General features: G+C 53.1%; 1 protein-coding gene across 2 annotated transcripts; it reads right to left on the reverse strand.

Annotated features, from left to right (window-relative positions):
• Positions 1–183: 183 nt before the first annotated feature.
• Positions 184–20,630, reverse strand: IPO13 (importin 13). 2 transcript variants are annotated; one of them, XM_046002009.1, is made up of 20 exons: positions 19,797–20,629; positions 17,296–18,032; positions 11,590–11,730; positions 11,321–11,462; positions 11,046–11,212; positions 10,713–10,833; positions 10,479–10,626; positions 9,884–10,065; positions 9,777–9,803; positions 9,461–9,595; positions 9,145–9,288; positions 7,798–7,878; positions 6,871–7,008; positions 6,596–6,692; positions 3,580–3,632; positions 1,293–1,359; positions 1,157–1,215; positions 920–1,009; positions 444–625; positions 184–352 (listed from the first exon to the last, which is right to left on the reverse strand). In XM_046002009.1, exons 1-20 carry the CDS (start codon positions 19,878–19,880, stop codon positions 256–258), a joined length of 2,892 nt encoding a protein of 963 aa, XP_045857965.1. In that variant the 5' UTR covers positions 19,881–20,629; the 3' UTR covers positions 184–255. The 2 variants fall into 2 exon arrangements, 1 of the variants encoding a protein (XP_045857965.1); XR_006818006.1 differs by lacking the exons at positions 184–352; positions 444–625; positions 3,580–3,632 and having other exon boundaries at positions 929–1,009; positions 19,797–20,630.
• Positions 20,631–20,950: the final 320 nt, after the last annotated feature.

The raw sequence follows: 20,950 nt of genomic DNA on the forward strand, positions 1-20,950 counted from the left end.
TGGCAATATTATGAATGGCTCCAGCCTACAAGGCTTGGCTACTGTGGATCCCTTCCCCTCTAGGAGCTAGAAGTCGGCCCCACAACTCCCTACAAAGGCCTGGATCCAACATCCTCCCATTCTCCCCCCAGGCCTTCGCCCAGTTAGGTGGTGGTGGCAGAGGAAAGGAAGCCGAGACAGCAATGCAGTGAAGATCCAGGTTTACTCTTTGGGGACAGGGAGGGGTGAGGAGGCGTGGGTGGGATGGGGCGCCCCTCAGTAGTCAGCTGTATAATCTGTGCCATGAAGCCCCCGGCACAGCAGTGTGAATTCCTTCACCATCTCCTTCACCCGCCTCTTGTTCACTCGCTCACTGAAGAAGGGAAGGGAGATCAGGTTAGTACCATCCACCACCGCCACCCTCTCCTCTGGACCCAAGCGCAGGCCCCGCCAGCTCTGCTCACCGAAGGATCTGCTGGCTGAAGGTGTCCTTCTGTTCAGGGCTGAGGCGGGCAGAGGGAAAACCGGGTGGCTGCAGGGCCTCCTTGATCCACATGCTCAGGAGGCTGAAGCAGTGTTTGTTCAGAGCAAATAGGATGTCGGCAAAGCAGTCCATGAGGCTGCGGGAGGCCTGGCCCCCAATGGCCTGAGGGAGATGGATTCTCAGCACACCAGGGCCTTGCCCCTTTTGTGGCAAGGGTGCCTAGCCACATCCCACCCACTCCTGGACAGTTCCTCAGCCAATCTGCACATGACAAGTGAATGTTGTTTTCTGAGAGCCGGCTGATCCTCACAGCAACCCTAACAACTGTCAGCCATTTAACTGATGAAGAAACAGAGTCAGAGAGTTTGGGGAACCAAAGGCTCCAGCTTCCCAGAAGGGCAGCTGCCTTGGCAGTGAGGGGCACCCCACCCCCCTCAAACACTGGCTCCATCTCACCTCCAGCACTGCTATGAGCAGCATACGGCCATCCTCTTGAACCACTTTCCCCACGGGTTCTACTTCCCCACACCGAGGCAGCAGTTCTGTCTACAGAGGATGGAGAGGCCCGTCAGCCTCAGCTCTTTCCCCACTCTCCCTGGGGACAAGACCGGCACACCACACCCCTACCCTCTGGAGTCCTGAACAGGGCTGGGTACAGGGTGGTGGGGGGTCAGGACTCAGCGTGGGACTCACAAAGAAGCCACAGGAGGCCTTGACAGTAGGTGCCTCGGGGAACTTGAGGGCCAGCACAGCTGCGGGAGAGGCAGAGGCAGATCAGATAGGGCCTAAAGATCCCCCCAGGCCCTCCTGTCCACCTGGCCCCACTTACCACACTGGAACACAGCTTTGACATCCAGTCGTTCACACAGGAACAAATCTGGCTTCCGCTTCAGAGCCTGCAGGAGGTGGAGCTGGTAAGCCCAGCCCCAACCAGCTGCAAGGACCAACCCCCCTTGCCCCCCACTCACCTGCCACCCCAGGCCCCAGCTTCACGCACCATAGGTTACAGGCTGCCAAAATCAGCCACCCAGCCATCCCTGGGGACCCACCCCACCCCACAGTTCAGTCAGTCAGGAGGGGAGCAGCCAGGGGATACTATGTACATGTATGTGTACTTGAATGCACTGGTGTGTGTGAGAGGTGGGGGGGGGGGGTGTCACAATACAGAAAGCTTGGGTCCCAAGTCACTCCCTGAGCACTTATTCTCCTCTCCATCAAGGTCAGATCTCCTGCAGGTTCCAGGTAGCCAGCAGTGACTGCTTTGATTTGGAGGCAGTCAAAACCCCCTGGATTTGTTAACAGGACAGCAGGAAGAGATGGCAGCTGGATGTGAAGCCCAGTCCAAAAGCACCCCTCCCCACATCCCACCTGCATTCCTCAGACACCCTCCAGCTTAGAAAGAGGAAAAGTAGGGCAGAAGCCTTGGAGCCAATGGCCCCACCATTCATCCAGGACACCCTGTGTCCAGGCCCTTCTCAGCCACACCCAGCCCAGGAGTCAGTGCTGCCATGTGAGGCAAATGGAAGGAGTACAGGGGCCAGAGAGCCCATCCCAAGTGGCACCAGGACACGAATGGCAGGCACATCCTCAGGTCACAGGAGATACCCTGCACAGCTCCAGCAGTCATCAAACACTGCTGCTCTCCAGCAGCCCCCCAACGCATACCATGTGGACGCCTAACCCCCCATCCCCTCACGTACCTTTCACTACCCTAGGTTCATTCATGTACAAACACACTCACGCGTACCTTCTCTGGGAACACCTTACTTACCCTCAAACACAACTCTATCACATCCCTTATATGTACTTCCCCACATTTGCAACACACCCTGCTACATATTCACACCCCCAAACCTCCCCACATCCCCCAGCCATGTCCACATGCCCACACCTTCAAGCTACCCAGTCCTCTAGCATGTGTACTCTCCCGACACACCCATCCACAAACACACATATAAGTGCCTCACCCCCAAGGATGCACCCTCACAGATAACCACACACGTCCATCCAGGCCCAGAACACACTCCCTGTTCCCCACTCCTCCTGCGCCCCACCCCCTCTACTAGACTTGAGTTCTAAGAGAGTAAGAACTGTGCCTGCTTTTGCTTACCATTACATCCTCAGCATCTGGCAGAGTACCAAACACGTATTACACACTCAATAAATATTTGTGGAATGATTAAGCAAAGAAACATCATTTACCCCAACCCACAGGAACCTCCCCATCAACCCCACACTAACCCCATGTCCCCATAGCTCAACACATGTATCTTCCACAACCTACATCCCCTAATACAGACCTACTGGTAGCACTATATACACTCCTCCATCAAAATACACACTCCCACAGCCCAACACACATACCTCCAACACACATCACTGTCCAAAACCCATCAATGCCTAATGCACATCAATATACAACATCCGTCAGTGCACATGCCCACACTCAACTACACATTTATCCCAACACAACACACATACTATTTAGAGCAGCTACATGATTTCTGTTTCCAAAGTCAAAACACACAAATAAGGTCCAACACACTTAAACACACACCAAACACAAACACATCCCAATGCAGTCTCACAATGGAGCCAGCACCCAGCCTCCCAGCAGCAGCAAACCCATCTGCCAGCCCAACTCAGGACTCCGCCCCAGCACAGTCATCTTTAGCCCCTCCCTTCAGAGCTCCTCCCCGCCACCTCTCCAGAGCAGGCTGGGGCACTGAGGCAGGCAGTTCCCGGCAGGAGCACGGGGACAATGAACCCCAGGCCCTTTAACTCCAATCTTACCCCTGAACTTCTCGGGCACCCCAGCTGCACAGGAGCTGCTGGGCACAGTTACTCCCCCTCCCCCACCCAGGCCAGCCCAGCTCCCTCCCTTCAGGATCGCCTCTCCCTGGTCTTGGTGGAAGAATGAGCTAGTTGAGGCAAAGGGGCACTAAAGGAGGATGTTGGGTTGTCAACTTCCACGGAAACAGATGAAGAAACTCTATTCAACTGAACAGAAAAAAAATTTGTCAACAGAAAGCTAAAAATAGGCTTAAATTGAATTTCAACATAAGAGAAAGAGAAAGAGAGAGAACAGAACGTGAATGAATAAAACTAAAACACACCTGTGCCAGGAGTTGCATAAATGAATCAACAATATCAGGATGATCCCTGGGCCCTAAAATATAATAAAGATGGAACTTAAGAAAAAATTATACAAACAGCAACTCAACCTCATATAGTTATGTGGGACTGAGAGCCTGCAGGGAGACAGCGTGGGGGCACATGAGCAGCAGGAAGCAAGATAAAGAAACAAAACATACAAAAACCATGAACTGGGAGAAGCCCAACAGAAAGAGACGGCAAAGTGAAGGACGGGCCTGCCCCAGCTCCCTCCCAAGGGGCCTTCCACCTACTCCCCACTCCTCCTCAGGCCAGTCCCCGGAGTGATCCTTTGGTGCTGGAGCAATGTTGGACTCCACAGAGCTGAACAAACAACCCCCACACTCTTGCTGCAGCCTCTGGCTGGCTGGGGTGGCCCTGCACTGCCTCCTAGCACATACCTCCCCACACTCGCCACCAAAGAGGAGGGCAGGGCTGGTGGGAGGTCAATCCTTGGTAACTCCCGCGAATGCCTGGCCAAAGGCCCCGGAAAGGTGAGGGCATCAGGGCCTGAGCAGGTGCCCTCTCACTTCCGTGGCCTTAGAGCTCTGGGTCTGGCCAAGGAAAGGAATCTTCTGGGTCCACTTAAACCAGAGGACTTCTCCTTGGCTAGGGCAGGGCCCAGTATGCTGTGGAGATGGCTGGCCAAGCCACCGGCAGGGTCTGGGGAAGAAACTGTATCATGAGGCCCAAACTGAGAGCCTCACCCAGCAAAGTCCCTCCACATGGACACCGACTCAGCAGAGGGCCAGACTAAGGGCTAAACACCAGCTCCCACCATCTGGACACACGAAGAAAGAGGGAAACCAGTCAACATGTCACCCCATGGTGCAGTGGGAGGGCAGAGGCTGAGAAAGGAATGGCAAGACTGGGAAGTGTAACAGTAAGGGGGCCATTCTGTCCTGCAAGACAACCAATAAGGCCAACAAATCTGATTGCCGTTGGACGCTAGTCTGCTTCCAATGCTGTTGACACCTGTGCCAAGGGCAAGGCATGTGTCTGGAGCTGCTGCTTGGGCTGCTCCACTCTGAGGAGGAGGCACCACATGAGCATCTGCCTGAAACACCACTAAGGAGCTGTGTGATCTTGTGCAAGCCACAAATGCCCAGTTTCCCCAACCATAAAGCAGACCATGAGCTCTTTCCTGCCTCCCTCTCCAGGCTATGAGGAGCCACTGAGAAAGCCCATCTCCTTCACACCTGAGCCCCGAGTTACTCAAGTCCTGGAAAGTGAGGCCCAATGTGCCCCATGCTTGGGTCCCCCTGCGGACAGCATGTTTGATATTCAGCAGATGCCCTGCTAGCGGTGGGCCCCAGACGGTGGGGAAGAAAGGCTCCAAGGGCAGGGAGACCTCACCCTCCTCTCTTCAGTAGCATCTGATACCTACCCCTCGCTGGCCTTGTTCTGGGCACTGGGGAGGCAGAGAGAAGAGCCTCAACCCTGCCCTTGAGGGGCTTAGTTTAGGGAGAGAGACGAACACACAAAAGCAGATTACCGAGTAGGACTGGTGCTGTGTCAGCAGTGTGTACATGATGTAGTTCCAGCCCAAAGTCAGAAACACCCAATTCTGCCCCAAAGAAGCCTCTGAGGACCGATGCGTGGGCAAGGCTTGGAGGAGGGGCGCTCACCCAGTAAAGGGCACAGGGCATTCCAGTCAGAGGATCAAATGGGACACAGGAAGGGAGAAGTCAGTGTGGCTGGACTGCTGTAATGTCGGGGACGCTGGCAGGAGAAGACAGTGAGGAGTAAGCAGGAGCTGCATCATGTGGGTGGGAGTGGGATGAGAACCTGAGGGAATGGAGAACGATGAAAGCGTTTCCAGCCAGGGAGGGAAATTACTCAGATGTGTATTTCCTGAAGAACGTTACAACTGCAGAGTGCAAAGAGGGGCCTGGGGAGAAGGGCAGATGTCAGGGAAAGCAGTTAGAGGACTGTTGAGGTGATCCAGACACCCCACACTGAGGTGTGGTCATGGAGGGAGGGGAGAGGTAGGCAGACTATGGGATAATCAGGGTCCAGGACCACCCAGACTTGCCCCCGACTAGATATGAGGAGTGGGAGAGGTGGAGTTAAGGATGGCCACACCTGGTTTCTGGCTCAAGTTTCTGCCCACTTCGCATGTACCCACAGCCCACTGGAGCAGAGGCCAGCATCATGGGACCACACACTGACCATATAAGCAGAGAGCACTCTGGCTCCAGTGGAAAGCCCTGGTAAGCGCCCAGCCTGTGACCACAAATCCAGGCAAGACTCATGAGGCTGGCGGAGCAGCACCATTTCTTTTCCAAGTTAGAAGCCTGGGGTAGACAGCAGGGGAAGCCTGGAGCCCCCTGCTCCCAGCTCTCTCAGGCAGAGGGCCACAGAGAATAGAGCGCTGGGGCCACAGCCAAAGGGTTTCGACCTAGAACGTAGGGAAAGGAACCAACACTCCCTGAGTACTTCCTGTGCAAAAAACCCCAAGCCAGGGGACCAAAAGGCACTACTTTCATACCTCTAACAATCCTATCAAGTACATGAAATCTCCACTCCATGGACATGGAAACGAAGGCTCCACAAAACAAAGGTAAGTGACTTGCCCAAGGTCACACAACTAGTTGGTGGTGATGAGCTTAGAATCTAGGTCTATCTGACGCCAAAGCCCATGTTCTTTCCCCTTTTCAATATATCCCAAACAAAAGGAGCCAGCCTAGTGCCCCAAGTCCCTCAAAGCTCTGGCCCCACCTTCCCGCACATCAAGATTGGCCCTGAGCCCAGCAGGCCAGTAGAAGACATCATTCACTCTCTTATCCACTTCAACCTAAGATGTCAGCTATTTGTAGGGTGACAATTGTGCTGTGCTTGATCCTGTAAGTTTCCCATCAAGTCCCATGTGCAACTCAGGGGACAGAGGAGAACAGAGTGGGCAGCTTTGGCTCCCCACTCAGGGAAGCAGAGGCGGTGGCAGTGGCGGCAGCAGCAGAGCCCCTGGTCAGGACCTACCTTGCTGGAAGAGAGTGAGTGTGACGGAGGTGACGAGCAGGAAGAGGGCCTCGATTGGGGGAAAGTGGGCAGGTTCATGAGCAAAGATGTGGACCAGCTACAACAAAGCAGGGAATGCTGGTCAGTTGAGGCCCTGTCTCACCAAGAACTGGCCAGCATCCCCGGAATGCAGGTCAGAACCCCTGCCAGGGCACCCATTCATCCCATTCCACCCATCTACTCCATCCCAAGGTCAGATGAATCTGGAACACTGCTGCCTCAGTCAGAATGCCCACCTGTCGAGTGAGGTCAAGAGCAGAGGCCTGGGGGATGGTGCTGTACATCCGACCCAGCATCTCACACAGCTGTGGCACCATGGGGGCAAAGTCATCCAGCAGGGTCTTAACGGACTTCTCAAAGATAGCGCATACCGCCTTGGGAAGGAAGCAAAGGGGCTCATGAAATAGACAACAGTATTATGATCATCAAACTTGCCAAGAGACTAGATCTTAATTATTCCAACCACTAAAAAGAAACTATAATTGTGGGATGTGATAGGGGTGCCAATTATCATACAATGGCAATCACATTATAACACAGAAATATATCAAATTCACATGCTGTACACCTAAATTTAAACAATGTTAAACATCAAATATATTTCAAGAAAGAAAGAAAGAAAGAAACCAGAAAGCAAAGGGACCCTGGTTAGCAGTTCACAATCAGCTGGCACAGAACTGAAGCCTTGCACAGAGGAAGCCTAAGGAGGGACCCTTACCTATAAGCCTGGCCTGGCCCTGCATGTCAAGGACAAGTCTGACCCTCACCCCGAAAGGCAGGAGGCAAAAAGGCCCTTCTTAAAGGGGCACAGGATGGAACTTTGCAACTCAAGTCTTGCTACTTACATCTCCACCATTTCCTCTCACAGAGCAGCAATAGCAAGAAAATCCTGAATTGAAAAGGGACCAAAGGCAGGTCTCTGATTACAAAGTGGACCCCTGACTGTCACTCAGCACCAACATCATAGTTCTTTGGTCAAGTACTTTGTAATATTGGGAAATTCTGAATGTCTTCCCAAAAGATTCCTTGTACCTGTAGGGCAAGATTCACCTCCTTTATTTCCTCCAGACCATTGCAAGCCAAGATGGGGCAGCAACACCTTCCTCCTGCTCCATATCTAAGCACAGTCACCATGGGGGTAGAGAGCAAGGACGGGGGCTCACCTCCACCACCTGGGCATCATTCAGCCATTTGCTCAGCACCTTCTGGATAAGCTGGAAGACCTGCTGCAACACCACAACCACCTGAAGACACAGGAAGAAGTGAGGTGCCCCCACCACCACTCTCGCCCACCCGAGATGGACACAGTAATACAAAGCAGGCTGGAAGTTCAATTCTATTATCCCAGACTAGACATTGAGGACTCAGTGAATGGGACCTTGGGGGAAGGGCTAGTTTGCTGAATCCCCCAGGAATGAAAGAGGATATCCTGAATTCTAAGGATCATTTTAGAGGAAGCCTCAAAGCGCAAAGCAGGGATATTACGAGGGCTTCAGAAAATTACCAAAACTTTGTAACTTTTAAAAAAAAAAAAATCACTCTCTATCCATTTCTGCTCAGAAAAATCCTGTTAGTGCCAAAGCCTAAGGGCTAGCCCCTGAAGTAGTGGAGATGTTGTGTCACCCGAACAGGCCGAGGGTGGAGAGCCCCAAGGTATACACATATATGGCAGTTTATGGAGGAGCAGAGAGCAGATTGAGGTCCTGGGAGGTGAGGGAAGGCAGGACAATGACTACCATGGAAGGAGAAGGGGCTCTGTTGGAGGATGCTGGCCCAAGTTTGATCTAGAGCCAAAAGGGAAACTGAAACTAAGGTGAGGAGTTGAGGAGAGGAGCCAGGATACTGTGACTTCCTTTTCTCTAGGAGAAACCCTGGGAACAATGATCCAAGCAGTCTCCCACATTTATTCAGAACTTTACAGTATGCAAAGTACTTTCACATATGGTACCCAGCACAGTTCTATGAGATGAGCAAGCCAGAGAGTCTGACATTCATGGTTTTGAATGGAAAGCTGAGGCTGGCCCCAGATCAAAGAGCTTGTAAGTGGTCACCCCAACCCCCCGGTGCCTAAGCTTACCATGGTACGTGTCACACTGCTTTGTGACAATCTGTTTACATGTATACATGTAGAGCATGTAAGTATCCCCAGTGCCCACAGGGAACAGTGAATAGTGAAGTAGAAGTTGGGGGTTAAACAGGGGTCCATAATTACATCACTTAGGAGGTTGAAGGATAATGCCAGTGTCCCCCATGGGGCGAAGGAACCACAATGACATCACCCCAGTTGGGCTGGGGACAAATACAACATCGCCCACACGGTTGGATGAGACAATGACATCACTCTCTATAGAGTGAAGGGCAATAAGGTCATTCACAGGGTCAGAGGAGCAAATGCATCATACCTCATGGGGCCAAGGGAACAATGACAATATTACCCATAAACCTGGGGAGAAACAATGACATTCCCACAGGGTGTGTGGTGGGGGGGGTACAATGGCAACATCACCCACGGGGTTGGGTCCCTGTGGCACTGGCAGCTTCCGGAGCTCAGGGCCTTCATGATCGTCCTCATGATGACTGACATCCAGTGTGGTGAAGAGGTTGGAGAGAAGGCCCAAGATGTGGACAATGGCCAGCTTGTTGGAAGGATTAGGCTATGGGGAGAATCAAACCAAGCTCTGGATCTCGCAGCCTCAGTTTGGCCCCTGACCCCAACCCTGACCACCAACTCCAACCCCACCCACCAGCAGCCACAGCCCACACAAAGGGAAGCCCATCCCTGCCCTCTGGCTACACGTGTACACACACACACCCCAGCTCACTCACTATCTCCTCTGCTAGCTTCTCCAGCTGCTGGATGTAGGGTGAGATAAGTGAGTGCAGGTTCTTAAGGATCTCCTCCACCTGCAGGGCTGACAGCAGGAAGCCCAGTGCCTGCATCAGCCACATGCACTGGCTCGTCTGTGGGGCAGAACACGGAGAGTCAATCCTGGACATATCTGGTCGTGGGTAGGAGGAATGAACCTCTTGGGGGAAGGTTCCAAGAACAGGGAACAAAAGACAAGGGGTAGGAAAAGGCAGAAGAGGATTTCCACGGATTTCCACAATATCCCCAAGGACCCCTAGAAACTTCTGGGCTCACCTTGTGGATCTGTTTCATCAACACATCCTGGAGATAAACAGAAGGAATATGGGATCAGCGGAGTGCAATGGGCCCTGAGACCCAGCCCCACCCAGACCCCTGCATACCTGAGAGACAGCCACGATGTTAGCAGCATAGGGTGGCAGGTCATACTTGCATTCTCGGCAGATCTTCTTGAGGGTGGACACAGAAGAGACAGAGAGCTCAGGATTGCCTAGGGCATGCAGTACAAGGGGCAGAACACTGTTGATCATGACAGGGTGGTCAGCCAGCCATTCAGACAGAGCTCCTGGGGGAAGAAGGAAGAGGGGAGGATATTTGAGGCAGGCCAGGCTGGCTTTGTACCATGTTCCTGTGAGGCACGCAGAGCTTCTGGCAGGATCAAGTTACAGTCTTAGTACTGAATAGGGAAATATGCATGCACATCCTCAAACAGGAGCCTTATAGTTGAGAAGCAGGAAGGAGTTACTCAGAAGAGTCCTAGCAGTGCTATTCCATTGACAGCAAACTAGTCTCACTAGCTCAGAATGCTGTAGGAAGGAGCCCTAGATGTGCCAGGACAGTCTGTTGGGTGCAATGCTGATTGTGTGCGTGGGCATGTGTGTCTCTCCCATTCTGGACAGGAACCAGCAGGCTGACTGTGGCTAGGGATGGGTGCCTGTGGCTCTGGAAATGTGCTCATGGGTGTATGCCAGGTCTCACCAATGGTGAACATGACAGTATCCGCCAGCTGCACGTTGCTGATGCTGATCCGTGGAATGAGGCCAATGAGCCCAGGCACCACATCAGAATAATTGACATCGATGGTCTCTGCGATGGATTGGAAGCCATAGAGCAGGGCCTCTGTGTGCTGAGGAAAGAGGGTGCCACTGGCTTGGCTGAGGAGGAGGTTATGACAGTTCTGGGAGGGCTGAGGGAATCAGGCTTGGGAGGTACCTGCCAGGAGTAGGGCTCCTCTGAGCTGGTGAGCAAACGGCCCAGCTTGTCATAGAGGTTGCTGAGCAGCTCGGCCCCCAGCATCTCATACACATACATGAGCGTATCTGAGATGTCCACCCTATGAAGCAGATGAAGACCTTATACACTGCCCAATCCTGCCCCCAAGTCCAGAAGCCCACCCCCACCAATTCCCTCACAACCCTGCAAAAGTGCCTAGAGAATAGAGAAAGGAGCCCCAGGATTCAGGAAGGCTGGCCTTGGGTTCCTCTCCTTATTGCCTTCATCAGTTCAGGACTCTACTTAGAGGTAGGACTGGCCTGCTACCATCACCTGTAAATCCGGAACTGTTCCTTCTCATCTGAGGACCAGAATCCGTATTCCTCGTCAGAAGGGAACTGGGCCTTGTGCAGAAGCACATCCACTAGCTGGAAGTAGACTGGCCGGTACACCTGCTGGTATACAGCCTGCTTCTCTGCCTCGAAGGACAGAATGTCATCCTGAGAGAGCCAGGGAAGGAAGTTAGCCACCTAGGCACCAGGCCCATAAGTCCATGATCTGCCTTCTATCATTACAGCTCAATCCTACTGGAGGTCACACAGACACACCTGCAGCGTGTACCAGAAGGTGAGGGTCAGGGAACTGGTGGTCTCGTTGACAGGGTAGTGGCCAGGGATGCCAGTACAGAACATAATCATGTTGACAAGGGCCAGGAAACTCTGCCAGTGCTCCACTTGATCCAGCAAGGCCCTTGGAAGGAAGACGTATAATAAGGTCATTCCATCTCCCCCAGTAGGGCTTCATAACTCCACCTCTTAGAGGGCCCTGCTATTCCCCACCCCCCACCCTCCCCCCCACCAGCTGCCCCACTCCTTACCGGGAGTGGTTCTCGCCTAGGGCCACAGCAATGCGACAGATGCCATGGGAGGTCTCCATGTCCCCATTCTGCACTGCCTGTCGCAGTTGATCTTGCAGCCCCAGCACCAGCGGGATGAGTTTCAGGAGTGTGTTCACATACCTGGAGGCAAGAGGTTAAGGAGACCCATCAGAGCTGCCTGCCCATCCCCCACCGGCTTTGAGAGAGACGCACATTCTCTCTGTCTTCCAGCAAGTCCCCTCCCCTACATTAAACCCAAGTGAAAAAGAGGTCAGGGCCTACAGGGTAGCTTTAATGCTGCCCATGTTGGGAAAAACCTCAGGTCAGGGACCTACCTCCAGGAGAACTCTGGAAGAAAGTATAAGAAGGTCAGTGTTGAATGGGTTGAATTATGTTCTCTAATTAGACTTACAGTTGATGCTGGCATGCGTTAAGACGTCTGGGGAAGTTGAAATGAGATGCACATATTTTGCATGCGGGAAGGACATAAATTTGGGGGACTAGAGGGCAGACTCTTATGGGCTGAATTGTATCCTCCCCCTAGAAAATATGCTGAAGTCTTAATCTCTAATACCTCAGAATGTAATCTTATTTGGAAACAGGGTCAATGCAGATGAGGTCATAGAGTAGGGGAGAGCTCTAATACAATGGGTATCCCTAAAAGAAGGCAACCACATGAAGACAGACTTGCAGGGAGAATGACATGTGATGACAAAGGTACAGATTGGAGTCATGCAACCGCAAGCCAAGGAACAAGACTGCCAGCAAACCACCAGAAGCTAGGGGGAGGTTAGGAAGGGCTCTCCTATAGGTTTTCAGAGGAAGCCAACACTTTGACTTTGGACTTCAAACCTCTGCAACAGTGAGACAATACATTTCTGTTGTTTAAAGCTGCCCAGTGTACTTTATTTAAAGTGGTACTTTATTACGACTCCTCCAGGAAACTAATATAGACAGTGTTAAGGCAGACTGAACAAGGATAGGAAACAGAGGAGTTAATACAGGCTCAGGAGCCCTGATAAAGATTTCAGGAGACACCGGCAGCATCATTCCTCACTGTCCACTCCACTCCCTACCACCAAATCCGAACTTCTTTGTACTCTGGTGGCAGTATGAAGGGAGAGCAGTAGATGATGAACTGGAAGACAGCTAAGAGGCAAAATGGTCAGGACTTGATGACTGACTGGATACAACAATGGGGAAGAGTTAAGGACAGCTCTCAGGTTACCAGACAACTACTAAGATGGTGGAGCTATTTACTGAGGTCAGGAGGAGTGGGTGGAGGGGGATAGTACTAAATTTAATGGGAGGCCAGAAGGTGGTCAGTTCAGCATTAGGCATGTTGAATCAGAGGTACCTGGTGAGATCTGCAAACAGAAGTGTCCAGAGAGTTGGATATGAAAACCTGAAGCCCAAGAGAGAAGATGGAGCAGGAGACAGTCATGGGCAAACAACTGATAATTGAAGCTATGAGAGCAGATGAGCATTGCCCAGGAAGAAAGCACTGAATGAGAGAAGAGGGTCCAAGTCAGAGTCCTGAGGCACAATGATCTTAAAGGGAGAGCAGGGGAAGCACAGTATACAAAAGAGACAGAGAACACTAGCTCCACTCACTGCACCCTTCTCCAGCAGCCTGCTCTGTGGAGATCAGACTAATCAGAGGAAGTGATACTCTCAGCAGGGGTTGAGGGATCAGATGCTTGAGACCTTCTGCTACCAATCATAGTGTCACCAGAGCAATCTATGGAGAGGAAGGGGGACTGATGGACCAGAGGAGTTCTATCTGTATTTGCCCTAAGCAGGCTGCTAGGCAGGCTGGTAGTCTCATAACCTCAGGGGTAGGATGAAAACAACAAGAGGCAACCAGCCCAAGATGTTGGTTTTCTCCAAATCCCTATTTTGGTGGGACAAGGTGCCCATGCCAGGATACCCCCAACCCAGAGACAGCCCTAGAGGGTGCAGCTTGGAGACAGCTGGGATAGCTTCAGTCTCATGACCCTGACACAGGCTGCACCACCAGACAATGGGTACCTTCAGGCCAGACTCTGGCACAAAGAGCAGGGGGAGGGCCAAAGCCCTGGCCTGCGAGCTTCCCAGCAGCTGAGATGGGGGTAGGAGGTAGTGCTCTATCCCCAAAGCATCCCTACCAAGGCTCTCTCACACCTGCTGAAGTTCATGTACACAGCAGGTACTCAATCTTCACCAGGTTCTTGATTTGTCATATTTGAGTTGCATAATAGGCTCAATCACAGACAATATGGTCCAGAAGGGCTCCGAGTATTACTCAAGGTCATATAGTAACTTAGAAACAAATGCCAGGCTGGAGCAGCCGCTTCTACTGCAGCCGAACAGCTCTTTCAGGGCCCAGCCTGAATTTCTCCAAATGATCTATGCAAATCTCAGTCCATATCTCAAATTCGAACTGATAAGAGCCCCCCAAGAGTCTGTCTAATTTCACCTTCTCTCTTCCCCCAGCCCCCACTGAAAAGCTTTTCTAGGATTAAAAACACATTTTCAGGAAAAAGAAAATCAAGGCAGAGAAAGCCAAGCAGCTTCTGGAAGAGTGGGAAAGAGGGGACCTGAGTGCAAGCTCAGTTAAGGGGACAGCCAATGTCAAGACACCTGGGGAAAACAGTGGCCAGATGACCCAAGAGTCAAAACCATAGGTGACTTTCTCAAGTCAGAGTCCTGGAAACTAGACTAACAGAGCAAGGCCTAAACTCTGACACCAGGCTGGGTGCAGCCCACCAACAGGGAAAACCCTTGTTTAGATTTCCTACCACCTGGGCACCTATTCCTGAGTACTGTGAGTAAGCAGAAGAACAAGTCTGAGGCTTCTAGAGGCTTGTAGATTTGGGGGAGGGAGATAGAGAGGCTATCTTTAAGGCCATGGCTGAGATTGGGTTCAAGAGGCCTAGTTCCCACTGGTCAGCTCAAGCTGCCAGGGCAAGGCTGCTAGAACTTGCTGGCTGCCACTCACACTGAGCTCAGCCCAGACCTGCAATTAGAGCTCCGGGAGGAGAGCTGAGAAAATGGGGAGAGTTGCTAAGCAACCATGGGGGAGGCAGCCAATGGGCGCTCAGGAGGCTGTGGGTTCCCTCACTGGCTCCTTGTTCGCTCATTCGTTCAGAGGAGAAGAGGCATCAATTACCTGCCAAAGCCCTCGAGATTGGCTGGGCGGGTAAACCTGGGTGTATCCAAGGACACCCCCACATCACCCATGCAGTGGCCCCGGGCAATTCCCCTTACCCACTAACTGTCCGAGCCCAGCTGGCACTTGAGCTACAGGCTGCTGAGGAAGGCTTCCCCTGGGACTCAGTACCCACCTTGAGTTGGAAAACCTGGGAAACCACGGGAAAGATAGACTAACTACCAATGCAGTAACAATATCAAATACTAGCAAGTACCATTTATGGTACTTGAATAAGTACAGGAACCACACGAGACCTTTCACAGACCTTCTTTTCTTTGATCCTCATACCAAAATATTCTTTATAGAGCACCAGGAGCCTTGTGCATATTATCCTGTTTAAGCCTTTACAACTCTGTGTGGTTGATATGATCATACCCATTTTACTGATGAGGAAACTGAGGCTTAAAAATGATTTACCCGGGTCACCTGGGTGGCTCAGTGGGTTAAAGCCTCTGCTTCCGGCTCAGGTCATGATCCCAGGGTTCTGGGATCGAGCCCCGCATTGGGCTCTCTGCTTGGCAGGGAGCCTGCTCCCCCCCCCCCCCCTGCCTGCCTCTCTGCCTACTTGTGATTTCTGTCTGTCAAATAAATAAATAAAATCTTTTAAAAAAAAAAATGACTTACCCAAGGTCTCAGATCTAGCAAGCGGACCATCTGGGATTCAAACTCAGATGTGACTAATGTCAAGGGTGGAGCCACTAACCACTCTCTGATGCTCTCTTTCAGTGTTTTCCCCTCCAACTCTGTTAAGGGTTTCTAAAGCCCCATCTCTCCTTCTTCTTCCTCCTTTTTTTTTTTTTTAAAGTAGGCTTCATGCCCAGAGTGGAGCCCAATTTGGGGCTTGAACTCACAACCCTGAGATCACGACCTGAGCTGAGATCAAGAGTTAGACACTTAACCGACTGAGCCACTCAGGGGCCCTAAAAGTGTCTCCAGTCTTGCCCTGGCCTATCCAACTTATACTAAACAACTTATACTAAAAATCTCATTATGCCATTTTCTCTGCTTGAAATCCTTTAATATCTTTACATCCTCCTCAGGATGAAGACCAAAATCTTAAACCTAGCTGACAAGGTCTTGCATGATCTGGGCCCAGACCTTCCACAACTGGCCCTTTAACCCTGCTGTTTAATCACCCCCACTCACCAGGCTCTCTCAACACATTTTCATTGCTCAGGCTCTTTAAAGCACACCTCCTCTGGGAAGCCCTCCACAACCCTAAGATAAGGTTAAATGCCTCCTCTGGGCTCCCACAGCACCCCAACCCCGCTTTCTGCATTATAGCATTCATCTCATTGACCATACTTGCCCCTTCAGGTGTCTGTTAGACTGTGAGCTCCTGGCTTGCTGAAGTCAACCCATTTATCTTTGTGCACCGGGTGCCCAGCAGAGGGCCCAAGACACAAACAGGTGCTTGACAAACACCTGCACAAACAGCTCACTACACTCACCTTCTTTCAGGCCCCTGTAGGTACCATGGTGCTGCCCACCACAGGCCTTTGCCCCTGCTGTAGTTTCTGAAGTCTGGAACACTCACTCCTCCCCTGACCTCCCCCACCCTGCTCCCACCTCTCACCATTCAGGCAACTCCTACTTCTCATCTGTTCAAAAAAAATACTGAATGCTACCAAATGCTGCCAGGCACAGTGTGACAAAATAAAATGACACAGTGCCTGTCCTCACAGAGCTGAGAGACCAATGGGGAGACACACGGTAATTTACAATGAAACTGCATTATAGGCTAAGAAGGAGAAACACTAGGAGCTCTGAGATGAAATAATTGAGGAGACCAAACTTAGTCTTAAAAATCACTGATGGCTTTCCCAAGAAAGTGAAGTTTCAGCTGGGGTAGATATGATGTGCCAAGTACATGGGATGGTTCAGAGGCTAGAAGGAGCATGGGACAGTCCTGGAACTGAAAAGATCATGTGAGAGTGAAGAAAGGAGCAGGGCATGAGAAGAGGCTGGAGATTAGCCACAGAGTGCAGCACCTTTGTGAATCACATTAAGGATTCTGAAATTCATCCTAAGAACTGTAAAAAGCCACTGAAGGGGTCTGAGCAGAAAGGACAAACTGGATCCTCATTTTCAAAAGATCACTCTGGCTGCTGGGTGTGCAGTACGAGGTACAAGAGTAAAAACCAGGGGACTAGTGAAAAAGCTCTGCAGCAATTTGGGGAGAGAGATGATGACAGCTTGGACTAGGGTGGTGGCAGTGGAGATGGAAAAAATAGATTTGCAATATGGTCAAGAGCAGAACAGCCAGGACTTGGCGACTGATTGGTGGAGAGAAAAAGAAGAAAGAGTCAAATATTGTAATGAATCATTTGTTGGATGGTTAAGTTGTCTGTCTCCCTCTCTGAACCATAAGGACCACGTCTTGTTTGCTTCCTTGTGTATCACCAGCATAGGAGCACGTATGCCGTCCGTAGGCACTCAAATAGTGTTTACTGAATGGATGCATGGATGGCCAAGCAAGCTGTCCTTCTCTGGGAAGACGGGGACCAGCTCACCTCTGGGCATCAGGCTGCGAGATGGCATTGACAATGGCCTCCACACTGCTGTCGAAGAGCTCTGAGTCCTGCAGAGCAGCAAAGGCAGCCTGAATGAGCGCCTCACAGTCCTGCAATGGCACCTCCAGCTGCACCCAGCTGGAAAAGCACTTGAGCACCTTCTGACGCACACAGCTGGGTGAGCTGGGCTGCTGTAGCAGCTGCTCTAGCAACGGGAAGACAGCCCCGCACTCGACTGCCAGGCTGGCCCGCACCAGGCCTTTGCGATACTGGGGCAGACGGCTCGTCTGGAACTCCTCCGGCAACACTGTCAGCAGCTCGAGTAGGGCCAGGCAGCGGCCCTGACCATCCACTGGTGAGTCCTCAGCCTGGAACAGCCGTACCATATCTGCCACAGCACATGGCCAAGCGTCAGGCATCATGCTGAGAGCCAGGGAGGCCAGTGCCACACAGAGCCGAGTCAGCACAATCTTGGAGCCACTAGCAAAGTGGGTGATCTGGGTGAAGAGCTGTGCCTTTAGACTTTCATACTGGTCAGTGGGTATGTCACTCCAGTAGCGAGAGATCTTGATGTGCAGGGCACTGGCCCCAAAGTACTGGATCTCAGGCACCTTGTCGGGCTGCAGCAGCTGCCAGCTGAAGTGCCAGGCCTGTGGGGAGACCTGGGCCTGCATCAGCCATTTCTGAGCCAGGTTCTTGTTCTCAATGTTGGGATCGTAGTAGAGCTGGTGAAGCGCCTGCAGGACAGCACAGGACTGAGCAGGTGCTGGGCACTCTGGATCCTGCCAGAGCCCAGAACAGAGGGTATGACTTGCTCCTGCAAGTCTGCTCTCTCTGAGGGGCTGAGCAGGAAGAGCCCAGGGCTCTACAGTGTTTTCTGGGCCCAGGGTTCTACTGATACCTTGAGAACCTGAACTCTGCCCATGCTCTACCATATTCTCTTCTCCTTATAGCAAAGCATTATGGGTTCAGAGAGTGAACCTCCACAGGAAATCAGAAAGAGGAGGTTGAGCTCCCCAAAAGGGAGACACTTGAGGTAAAAGACAAGGCCCAGGTTGAAGGAATAGTTCCACAGGGATGGAGCTAAGCCTGAGTAGAACATGGAATAGCCTTAGGGGCCCTGACCCTCCCAGGCACAGCTGCTCCCACTAACTCCAAGACTTCTACTCAGCTCCCCCAGGATCATCCCTAGGTCACTCCAGATGCTGGCACCAAAGCCAGTGTGAAATCTGAGCAGGGCTAAGACTTAGCCAGGCAGCCGTAGGCCAGAGACATATTGCAAGGGAGGGTGAGCATAGCCCTCAGAGAGCACACGTGAGGGTCCATAAAGCTGGTCAAGAAGTCTTGGCTGGCAGCCCTGGCAAATGCCTTGTCTGGAGCTCTCAACTAGCCAAATCCCCAGGGCCCCAATTCCATAGGGACTTCACACAGTAAGAAAACAGTGGTTTGTCTCCCTGGCAGCACATGGAAGAGTGCGCCACCATGCCAACACCGCCCAGCCCCAGGGAGTGGAACAGCCAGGTTAGGCCTCTGACCCCCTAAGCAGGCTCCATTCAAGTAGTCTTAGTACAGTAGTACAGTAGTCTGTACTTCTGACAGCAAGTTCTAGCTACTGTCCCTTTTTTGACCACTCCAGGATGCTGAGGCAGGCACAGAAAAGCAGAAGGGTTGCATTCTTAGCATTTGGAATGGCAAAAAGGGATCAAGAATAACAAGTGAATATCTGTTACCATTCCCTGCTTCCCAGCAAGGTAGCCCTATCTCCTTGCCCACATCACAGTGGGGAGGCATTTCTGCATCCCAGGCCTCTGGGGCAGAACACAGAAAAGAACCAGAGAAGCAGTTCAAAAACGATGGCCTGGGCAATGGGAGAATCTGGGAAGGCCATGGCAGGAAGCTGTGTGGGCAGGAGAGCAGGGAAAGGACCCTGAGGCTGCCAGCAGGCCTGAACCCCTTGGACCCAGCACAAAACAAAGGGGCCAGCCCCTCCTGCCTGCCCAGAACTGGTTTGGCTTCCACCCAATATAAGAAGGACTCTTCTCCAAGAAAGAATAAAAACAACCCAGACTGTTTTAGTTTCAGGTAATTTTCTGAGCCCCTGGGTCACAAAACAGGTCCAGGATGGCTCAGCATCTGTAAGGTTCCTGGAGACTGAGCTACAGGTCTCCTGGGTTCCTGGTTTCTTACTGCACTGCTCATGCAGCTCCCATGGAGCTGGAGAATAGCCAGTGTGGCTATAGGTCTAGGCCATCAGCACTCTGGAGGGACCATCCCAAGACCCTAGAGTATCCACAGAGAGCCCATGTCTAAGGAAAGCCAAAAATAGACCATTAGGACACCACTACACTGCTGTCCATGCCTGCCCAGAGAGACAGCAAATGCCAGGTGCTCTGGGGGCACCATCCCAGCGGGCACCCAGCCCAAGCCTGGGCTCTGGCATTGGTATCAGTCCCCAGAACTTCTGCTCTGTCACTGGACCGCCCACCCCAGGGCCCTCATACCTTCTCCACGTTCTCCACAGTGAAGTCCAAGGCTGGTGCTGCTCCAGCCCCTGTAGCCCCTGGCTGCTCCTCCCGCCGCTCCATCTTTGCTCCCTCCCCAGCAGGGAGGTGGACCCTGACCTGTCTCCTGCCCCAGCCCCTTGGCTGCTGGCCCCCTGCTAGACCCCGGCTTGGGTCCCCAGGAAGCGGTGGGGTGACAGGGGGCCCAGGGCGGGCATGGCTGCCGAGACCTCCCCACCTCGGTCGGGGATGGGGGCCTTGCCAGAGGCCAAAAGGGTGCTCTTAAGAGGAAGCCAATGAGGGGGACTCCGAGGAGGGAGCCGTCAGTGAAGAGTTCGCAAGCGGGGGTCCCGGTGGTGGGTTACGGCTCTGTCCCCAGAATCTCTGAGGAAGGAGTCATAGGGAAGGCAGGCCTGTGGGGGAAACCGAGCCCCTGGCCCGTGAGAGGTCACAGGGTCGATGGCCTGTACCCACAACACCCTCGTCTGAGGGAGCTCTCGGGTCCTACGAGGAGGTCACGGGGTAGGGGGTGACGAGGGAGAGAGCCCTTCGCGGGTTATGGAGGCGTCCGATGAGGCGCAGGGGTGCAGCTTCGCGAGTCTGGGGCGAAGAGTCCGTAGAGTTGAGGGGCTGTGGCAGGTCCCCTCCGCTCGGCCTGGCCCGCGCTCTTCTCACCGCCCGGCTCCGGCCCCGCTACCGCCGCCGCCGCCGCCCCAGTGACTGACAGGCGAGCCGGCCCGGCCGGGACGGGGCGGGGACCTCAGCCAGGCGCGGGCTGCCCCCAGCGCCTGTTCCCGGCACGGCCGACTCAGGCGCCGCCCTCCCCCCGCGCCTGCCCTGGCCCGGCCCGGCCCGGCACAGCCCGGCCCGGCCCAGCGGAACTGCGCAGAAACTCATTCCGGGTCCCTGGTCTTGTCCTCGCGCCGGCCCGCGCGTCCCCGAGCAGGCGACGGAGCGGCGCGCCGCTCGAGGCCCCCACTGAGCCAAGGCCCCGCCGCTGGGTACCCTGGGAAACGTAGTCCGCATTGCGCCTAGCGGGAGGGCGGCGCCTTGCGGCAGAGGTCGGGAGCACGTGGGCTGGGGACCCGTGGAGCTCCGCGGGCCCCAGACCTCCCGCCGGCTACAGGGTCAGATCTGCGGGAGGTGCTGATGAG

This window comes from Meles meles, chromosome 1 (assembly GCF_922984935.1).
Source record: "Meles meles chromosome 1, mMelMel3.1 paternal haplotype, whole genome shotgun sequence".
NCBI lineage: Eukaryota > Metazoa > Chordata > Mammalia > Carnivora > Mustelidae > Meles > Meles meles.